This window comes from Gavialis gangeticus, unplaced genomic scaffold (genome assembly GCF_001723915.1).
Source record: "Gavialis gangeticus isolate Ggan-Ray unplaced genomic scaffold, GavGan_comp1, whole genome shotgun sequence".
Taxonomy (NCBI): Eukaryota; Metazoa; Chordata; order Crocodylia; family Gavialidae; genus Gavialis; species Gavialis gangeticus.
The window spans coordinates 45,408,591-45,417,951 of record NW_017728994.1 but is presented as its reverse complement, the minus strand read 5'-3'; the positions used below and the strand labels follow the sequence as shown (position 1 = coordinate 45,417,951).

At 68.7% G+C, this 9,361-nt stretch overlaps 1 protein-coding gene across 1 annotated transcript in view; it reads left to right on the top strand.

Moving 5' to 3' along the window:
- Positions 1-2,844: 2,844 nt before the first annotated feature.
- R3HCC1L (R3H domain and coiled-coil containing 1 like) overlaps positions 2,845-9,361 on the top strand; it is a 14,204-nt gene continuing 7,687 nt past the window's right edge. Inside the window, exon 1 of the mRNA XM_019502683.1 lies at positions 2,845-4,845. Within this exon, the coding sequence (XP_019358228.1) occupies positions 2,968-4,845 (1,878 nt within the window). The 5' untranslated portion in view covers positions 2,845-2,967. The remainder of the gene's footprint in view (positions 4,846-9,361) is intronic.

Below are 9,361 nucleotides of genomic sequence, written 5' to 3'. Positions count from 1 at the left end.
CCCCCGCTGCCCCCCGGGAAGCCTCTGTTCCAGCTACTCAAGCGTCTCTCCCTGCACCAGCGGGCGCCGTCCCGCCAGCCCCTGCCCTTGAGATGGGTGGCTGCCCGAGCGGGGTGTCCGTGCTGAGGCTCCAGCCCGGGGCAGCGGGGGACGCTGGTGGGGCGGTGGGTGCCTGGTGAGGCAGCGCCGGCGCGGCACCAGCTAGCTCGAGGGTGCGGCCGGGTGAACGCGCGTGTTGGAGCAGGCTGTAACTCCGCGCCCAAAGGCTCCTCTCCTTGGAGGCGATCGGGTTGGCGCAGGCAGCTGCCTGGCTCCGGGCGGCCGCCTCGGCCCCGTGCCCTGGGCAGGGAGCGTGGTCCCTGCTGCGGGCTGCGGCACTCCCCGGGGCTGCAGCTCCCTGGCTCTGCCCCTTGGACAGTGCCCGGGGCACCGCCGGCAGGCAGGACCCGCCGGCTCCCTGCCCGCAGCCCCTGGCTGACGCTCGGGGCCTGCCCACGCGGCTGCTGTAGCCGAGGCGTGGGGCAGCGTGGGTTCCCGTGGCTGGACCCCTCCAGGACGAGCCCTCTCGGACCCGTCTGCCTGGGCTGATCCTGCCTCAGGCCAGGCTGGGACTGGGTGTGACCCCTCAGCTCCCCGCCTGCCTCACGGCTCTGGGATGCTCTGACCCTCGTGGCTCCGGGGCTGGGGTCGTCTCGCGCCCGTGCAGGCCAGGCGTGTGCATGGCTCCGGCTAAGAGGGGCCGGGTCACGGTGCTTGCCAGGCCCCGTGCGGGAGCTGGCACCTTCCACCCTGAACCTGAGCCTTGTCTGTTGGGTCCTGAGCGCCCCCCAGGTTGCCCGCGTGGCTGGTGGCTTCTCCGTGACCCCTCGTGCACGCAGCACCCGGGCTGACCAGCAGCCTCCGAACCTGACCGGGAAGCGATTCCTGCTAAGCCCTGCTCGCCCAGCTTCAGGGAAGCGGGTTGCCAGCACTTAAAGGCTCTGGTGCCTTCTCCACGGATGACACGTGTCACGCGTGCCCTCCTGAGCGTGCACCGGTGTGTCCCCCAGTGTGGTGGGGCTGAGCTCCCTGCCTGGGGGAGCCAAGAGGGCAGGGCCAGGGCTCGGCTCTGCCTCGTTGGGCAGGACAGGCCGGGCTGCCAGCATCGTTCAGGTGCCTGTGCTGGGGGGTCCCAGGCCTGCGAGGGAGGGAGGCAGGCCTGAGGTTTCTATGCCCAGCAGCCGCTGGCTCTTGCCGGCCTTGCTGCCGGCGGGTGCTTCGGAGGTAGCCGAGAGAGACCCATCCATCACGCGGCGGCTCCAGAGGCGCGAGTGCCACGCTCGCCGGCAGCCGTCCCTCCGCCCGTCCATCCATCCATCAGCCGTGCGGAGCGAGATGTAGCGGAGCAGGCGGCCCCAGAGCCCAGACACTTTCTGACCGAGCCTCGCGCCCGCGGCTGAGCTGCAACCGCAGAGAGCAGCCTGGGGCACGGCCCGTGGCCCGCGCCTTCCTGGCCCGGCCCGGCACAGGGAGAAGGGGCAGCACGGGGCTCGCGGACACCCCTTGCCCGGCCTGGGGGTCTCTGCTGCGGGGCTTGGTCCTGATCCTGCCCGTGGCCCTGGCAGGTCTGTTTGCAGCGCAGCGCGGGGAGGGGCAAGGAGCCTAATGTGCCGGAGGTGCCTCGGAAATGAGAGCCTTGGCCGTGTTCCTGGCCCGATCGATCCGCCGGCAGCTTATGCATCCTGACATTCATAATCTCGGCCGGCCCTGATGTTCCAGATGAATGGCCCCGGGGGCCGTCCATCCGTCACTGCGCATTAATTACTGAAGAGGTGTTTTTCCAGTGATTTACCTGACAGCAGCCGTGATGGATGCCCCCGGACGCAGCGGGCAGCTATTCATCATGCGGCCACGCCTTTCCCCCGCTCCCCGCCGCCGGACGGACCCCCCGACCATCCGTCTCCATCAGCCTGTGGGGCTTGGGCCCGGCAGCGAGCGAGCAAATGGTGCCGCCTTGTGCTGGGTGCCACAGAGCATCGTGGCCGGTGGGTGCCAGCGTGCAGGGCCTTGCTGTGCTTGCGGGAGCACCGCCAGGGCCCTGGGGCAACATCTTCCCCGTTGCTGCTGGGATGGGTGAGCTGAGCCCGTGCCACGGTGCTGCAAGCTGCTGCCCCGTGCAGCAGGGTGTCTCCCAGAGCCAGGCCGGTACTCGTCCCTCTGTGGGGGACAAAGAGGTTCAGGAGGCCCTGGCTTGGCAGGCCGTGTGCACATGCATGCATATACGCATGCACATCCACGCAGCCCCTGTCTGCAGGAGCGCAGCGCAGCTTCTCAACCAGGAGCTGTGGCGTCCCGGGTCCCATGGGGCACCGGCCATGCAAGTCCTGTTGGGGGGGCAGACATGACTCACGGATAAGTCAGGCTGGATGCGACCCCTTTAGAGACTCACTGAATAAGGTGGAGAGAGCACAAGCTTCTGTGAGCCCAAGTTTTCTTCCTCAGCTGCTGCGATTGAGATCGGATAAACCCGGAGACTGAGGCAGGGATTCGTCATGTTAAAAGCTCCTTGCCCTGCTGTGCCCATCCGGTCTTTGCCGTGGGAAAATTGCTGTATTTGTTTTCTGCAGTCCAAAAATGAGAGAAGACAAAGAGCTGGCATTGTCCGAGGGGGCCTCTGGTCTCTCGAGGGTGCCGCGGGCCTGGGGAGGTTGAGAGCCACGGGCACGGGGCCACAGCCAGGACCTGGGCGCCCTCCCTGCCCTGTGCCGGCTTCCCAGGGGCTGCGCAGGCTGGGGCAGGGTGAGCAGTGGGAAGGGGGCAGCGCACAGGGGCGAGGCTGGGGACTGGCGTCTGTCCATGCTGTCATTTGGGCAATGCCTGTTGTGCCCCCTGCGCACCTGCCCAGTGTGACCCCGGGGCTGCCCCGCAATGCGGTGCCTGCCGTGCTAGTGATCGGCCTCCTTCTCTCCCTTGCAGGTGGAGGCGGCCATGCAGCAGGAGGGGGAGAGGACCCGGGCTCGACCCCGCAAGCCCGACATGGCCCTGTACGTACCCAAAGCACGCCGGGAGCGGGCAGCTGGCGCCGGCACTGCGCTGCCCGCGGGGCACCAGAGGGAGGAGGAGAGACCGTGCCGGCCACCGAAGGAGCTCTCCAGTGGCCGCAGCAAGAGGCAGAGCCCCAGTGCCCGTGAGCACCTGGCTGGAGACAGCCGGAGACCAGACGGGAAGGCGAGGAAGGGGCCGGCCCGTGGGGACGTGGCATCAGGCAGCCGAGGAGCTCGTGGCCGGTGCCCTCCAGTTCCCAGGCAGCAGCAGGAGGACCCGTCCCTGTCTCGCTGCCCGCGGGAGCAGGCTGCTGCGGGGACAGGGGACAGTGGGGACAGGAGCCGTGGGACCCCCGGCTTCCAGGAGCCACGGGCTGGCATTGCCCCGTCTCATCCCGCAGAGAGTGCTCTGGCGGCCTGCTCGGCAGCGCCGGGCTCTTCCTCCGAGCCTGCGAATGGCACGGCGGGCGGCGGAGCAGAGCGGGCAGGCGCGAGCATCCCGCGTCAGGCGGAGCAGGGCCCGGGCTTTGCGGCACTGCCGGCAGGCAGGGAGGCGGGGAGCGTGCCGGAGGCTGCAGCAGGGAGTGAGGAGAAGGCGCGTGAGCTCACGGCGAGCGTGTGTCATGTCACAGGGGACAGCGCCCCGGCTGCGAGCACGGGTAGCTCATGTGAGTGCTCGGCAGGGAGTGTCCCAGAGCCAACAGAGGTGAACAGGGAAAGCCCCCCTGAGCTCGCCGAGAGGGATGTGCGTAGCGCATCCAAGCTTGCAAGGGAGAGCGTCCCGGCTCCAGCAGAGCAGAGCGTGTGTGGTGCACTTGAGTTTGTAGGGGAGTATGCGGGGAGCGCGTCTGCAGTCTCAGGGAAGGACCTGGATCTGAGGGGGGAGAGCGTGGGCAGCCTATCCGAGCTGCTAGAGGAGAGCGTGGGGAGCGCGTCCGAGCTTGCGGGGGAGGGTGTCCCCAGTCATGGAGCGCAGGGCCTAGATTGCACTAGTGAACTCCCTGGGGACAACGCAGGGAGCACATCTGAGCTTGCAGGAGAGAGCGTCCTGGCTCCAGCAGAGCAGAGCATGTGTGGTGCACTTGAGCTCGTAGGGGAGCGCACAGGTGGCATGTCTGCCATCTCGGGACAAGACCTGGGCCTGAGTGAGGAGACCGTGGGCAGCCTGCCTGAGCGTCTAGAGGAGAGCGCAGGGAGTGCATCTGAGCTTGCAGGGGAAGGCATCCCCTGTCAGGGAAGGGAGCTCGCCAGGCTTGCAGCAGAGTTTGCAGGCTTGCATGCAGGGAGCGTGGCGGAGCATGTGGGGGGCCCGGCAGAGCTTGTAGGTGAGCGTGCAGGTCAGGTGCCCCCCTGTGCAGCTGGGCACGCTGCCGGTGTGCTGGGCCAGGCGGGTGGAGGCCCGGGTGAGCTTGGCGGGGAGGGAGCAGACACCACGTCTGTCTGGGCCGGCTCGGGCATCGGGGTCTCTCTGGGGGGCGAGTTCGAGGCCAGCAGCGGGGCCAGCGGACGCGCCGAGGGGGTCTCTGGCTGTGCAGTGGCAGGCGCGGTCCAGGGGTCCCCTCACACATGCAGCGAGCTCGCTCAGTCTCCGGCAGCGCCGTGCTGCCCCTCGGACAGCGCGGAGCCGCTCCTGGGGGGCAGCTCGGCTGTGGAGCAAGATGCCAGCACGTCGAGTCGGCCAGGCTCGGACGGGGGGTCAGCGTCATCCTGCCAGGAGGGAGACGGCCCCGGGGCCCCGAGCAATGGCAGCGCCGCGGCTGAGAGCTGGGACGCCCTGTTCAACGACGACGGCGACTGCCTGGACCCGCGGCTGCTGGAGGAGGTAGGGCCCGTGCGCTCGCGGGGAGTGGCTGACCCGGGGGAAGCCGGCGGTCGCAGAGTTTAGATGGTGGGTTTGCATCGATGGTGGTTTGGGCAGGGCTGGTCCTCCGCAGGGCCCTTCCAGCCCCGCTCCTCTGTGATGCTCCGATTCGTCCCGTGTCATCCTTGGGGGGAGACGCCTGGGCCATGACCGTGCCCAGGCTGGTGCCCGCCAGCCGCGGGCCACGGAGGGTGAAGGGAGGGGAAGCGTGTTTGTTTTATAGAACGTAAATCGTGCGCTTTGAGAGGTGCTCAAGCACCGTAAACCACCGCGGTGCCCTCGTGAAACGCGGGGGAGTTGTAAAGCACGAGGCCAAAACGCACCGGCTCCATTGAAAACGCGGCGAGAAGCTTCCTCGAAGCGGCAGCCGCTTCATCGGGGCGGCTCGTTAGCGTACCTTCCCGTAAGCGCCCAGCTGAATTTACGGCAATTAGCTGCCGGTTCCCTGCCAGCGTCGGGGGAGCACTCGGCTTGCGCTGCGAACCCGGGGATTCGTGATTAACTGCTAAATCAATAGAGCAGAGCCGGCGTGGTCCAGACCGGCCCGGCCCGGCCGGCCCCGAGGTAACGAGCGGGGCTAGGATTGCCAGGAGGAAGGTCTGTCCCTGGCTGAGCGCGCCCCGGCCGGGGCATCGGCGCCGAGGGGCCTGGTGCTGGAGCCGCCTCGGGCGCAGCTCAGTGCAAAGGCAGGCATGGGGATGGGGCTCCAGAGCCTGGCGTGGGGCACGTGGCACGCACAGTGCTGCAGGTCCCGGGGGCTGTGGCCAGCACAGCAGCCGTCTGTCACGGGGCAGAGGCCGTTCACGCCAGCGCGACTTGCACGGTGCGTGGTGATGCTGGCGGTACGCAGACACGGCTTTGCTACGCGCGGGCTGCTTGTGTCTGTGCTGAGCGTGTCCGGAAGGTGCGGGGACGCCTCGCTGTGCTCTGGAAGTTTCCCGGGCTCCTGGGCTGTTTGTTGCCCCGGCCCCCGTCGTCCCCCCACCTTCTGCTCCATGTGTCGGGGGGGTTTAATCCTCCCCCCCGAGGCGCTGGCGGTGCTGCAGCCTGGGCTGGGCCAACGCTGCTGCTGGCACCGACCCGGGAGGGTCTCGCCCCCGCGCTCGGGCCCAGCCCCACGCTGCGCTGGGGCGGGAAGGGATGTCCCCCCTGCTCAGACTGGTTGCACTGGGGGGTTTCCCCTTCCTCTGCAGCGGGGGCTTGGCCTGTCCTGGGCTCTGCAGCGCCCGTGACCCCCCGGCAGCAGCAGGATGTTGGCAGCCGCGGCCCCCCTGCATCCCAGAGCGGGGGCGATGCCTGGGGCTGTGTCGGGGGAAGTGTGTTGTGCGGCTCCGAGGTCGGACACAGGGTTTGTCTGGGTGGGTTTGGACAGGCCGGATCCTGCCCCAGGCCAGGGGTGGATGTGATGTAACCTCTGCAGGTCCCTGCTGGCCCCACGGCTCCAGCGTTATATGACTGTGAGGGAAGAGCCAGACCTGGGTGTGGTGAAACAGCACCGTGCACCTGGCCCTGTGCGTGTGCAGGCATGTGCCAGGGCACGTGTATATGACAGCTGCGTCTCCTTACATATCCCGGGACCACGCCCTTTGCGTGTGGGTGAGGGCTGGGGGAGGGTAGCTGATGCCCCCTGGTCTTCCCGTCCCACGGCCACAGCTTGGCCCTGTGTGGTACCATGGGGCCAGGCTGGGAGACGCTTTGCTCTGCTTTGCGATGTGCAGAAATGGGTGCGAGGACAAGGCAGGAGCCGGACGGGAGCCTGCCCGGCTGGACCTGGAGCCCGGTGCCCAGGTGCCTGCACGGCTGCAGCCAGGAGCGAGGAGGCACCAGCTGTGCATGCGACTGCCCCGGGGTTCAGCTGCTTGTCCCGGGGCCCCATCCCAGCTTCTGGTTCACATTCCCAGCAGAGCCCCAGCTCAGACCCGCTGCGCTCGGTGCTGTACGGACACAGAGCGCAAAGGCGGTCCCCGGCCCCGTGGGACGAGACCGCAGCTGGGATGAGAGGGATGGGAGCGTGGGGGGAGCTGGCGCAGCAGGGGGTCCACGGGCATCGCGGGCTGGCTCTAGCGTGGGGCATGGGGGAAGCCCGTGTGACTGGGTTCGGGGTTGCAGGGGGGTGGGGGGGCAGCGCGAGCAGTCTGAGAGCTGGCAGCTGCTGCCACGGGTGCACGGGCAAGGCAGGGCAGAGTGCGGGGAGCCTGATGTGGGCAATGCCGCCCGGGGAGAGGAAGAGTTTGACAGCTGAGTTTGCATCTGTTGCTTTGCCCAGCCCCACTAAGAGGAGCGCCTGCACTTGGCTGCCCCTCGGCTGCCCCCGGGGCGGGGGAACGCAGAGCCCGCGTGGCGGCCGTGGCTGTGCTGGAGCGTGGGGTGCAGCCCGGGTGCACGTGGCATCATCCGCCCCGGGGTCAGTGCCAGGGCAGCGTGTGCTGGGGGGCTCCGGGGACCGGCCACGAGGAGGAAAATCCTGCCCCACAGAAAGAAAAATTCACTCTGGGTCTCCAGGTTTTCCAGCCCCTCGCGCGGGAGGCAGTGCTTGCAGGGGGATGCGGGGGCTCTGGGCGTGATGGAGCTGTTGTTAATTAACGGGCCGGACAAGAAAATTGGCAGCGTTGCCAAATCCTCATGCGCCGCGGGTCGCTGCTGGCCAGGGAGATTGATGGCGCCGGGTGCGGCGAGGAGATTTCTGATAGCAGACGGCCCCTTCGTCTGCAGAGAGAAGCGGAACGAGCTGTGGCGGCCGGCAGCCCGAGCCAGACAGATTTAGACCGGGAGGAAGGTGCCCATTTTTTAACGAGGAGGGTAATTAACCATCGGAACAATTTACTTAAGGGCCTGGCGGGTTCTCCATCACTCGAGCCTGGGCGTTGCTCCCAGAGCTCAGTGCCAGCTCCCCCCGTCCCAGCGGGTCCGGGAGATGCAGGAGGGGGCGATTCTCCGGCGGTGCCGTGCAGGGAGCTGGGCGAGGCAATTGCACGGGGCTGTCCCGCATCTGGGGGGGGCACGGGGGCAGTGCCGACAGGGGGCAGCTGCTGTGTGAGCAAAGGCCTGTGCGGGCAGGGGCACAAGGAGGCGCGCAGGACGCCGGGTCCTCACCCCGGGGTGCAGCAGGCACCGGGGTGTCCGTCAGCCAGGCCGCAGCTGCCTCTGCGCTTGGTGGGGCCCAGGCCTTCTCCCGGCACGGAGGTGCCAGGGGCCTGGCGGGGCGCACGCTGCTCTGCCACCTGTGCCGCGGCCGGGATCAACGTGCGGGGAGCAGCAAGCGTGTCCCCGGGCGCCGCCCGCCCAGCCCTTGCCAGAACGGCAGCTCCCAGGTGTGGAGCAGGGAGCCGGCCGCGGCGAGGGCTGCATTAGCGCAGCACCATTCCCGTAAGCAATCAAGGGTCAGGAAGTGTCTGCACGGAGGGGGCCGTGCCGGCCTGTGCCGTCTCTGTGGCGGGAGGCGACCGGGCGCCCAGGCTGGCTCCTCCGGGCTGGCCTGCCCACACCAGCCTGGCTCCGGTGGGGGGAAAGCACCCCTGGCTGTGTGGGCAGGGGCCTGGGGCTCCATCAGGCGGCCGCCTCTGCAGAGCAGGGGGCCCTGGCGGGTGCCCTGCCCGTGCCCCTGCCCCTGCCCCTGCCCCTGCCCCGGGCAGACGCAGCATCAGCTGCTGAGCCTGCGGCCCTGCTCTGCCGCACGCGGCGCCGCGGGAAGGGCGGGACGGCGCCAGAGCTCGGCACGTGCGTTTTGTGCGTCCTCTGGCATCTCCCCGGGCCCGATCCTGCCTGGAGCCCAGGGCTCCGTCGCCTCCAGGGCCGAGGGTGGCAGAGGGCACGGGATCCCCAGCTGGATGCGCCGTATGGAGCCCTCCGGGGCCGGCCGCACCATCCCCAGCTCTCCGCAGTTGCCGGTGCTGCATAACTCAGGCTCCTGCCCCCGCTGTGCCCAGCCCCCCTCCCCGCGCCCCTCACCTGCCTCGAATCCATCTTCCCCGTAAAATTGTCGGAATTAACGCTCTTTATCGACTGAGCCGGCCGGGATTTATGGACTCCAGCCTTGCAGCCGCGGCCACGCTGCCGCGACCGCTCCAGGGATCCGCGGGAAGGGGCTGAGTTATGGGCTCTGCGCTGCCTGGCCCGTGCGGGGTGCGGGGAGAGGCACCCCGGGAGCAGCGGGGGCTGCCGGGGGCCGGTGCTGATTCCAGTGCAGCACCAGGGGGGCCCAGCAGGGGATGCTGTGCTGTGGGGGGCGCTGGCACCCCTTTGCCCCTGTGGGGAGGAGCGCGGCGCAGCCCTGGGGTGGCTCAGCTCTCCCCCCTTGCTCTGTCCCCAACTCTCGCTGCAGCTTGCAGCACCCAGCTGGTGCTGGGCACCTTGATCTGGGTGTAGGGAGGCCTGGGGGAGCCGTGTCGGGGCCCCCGCCGCATGGCCCAGCAAATCAAGCCATGGGAGACTTAATGGGAAAAGTGGAGGCGTGGTGCGAAGGCCTGATCGATCCCTC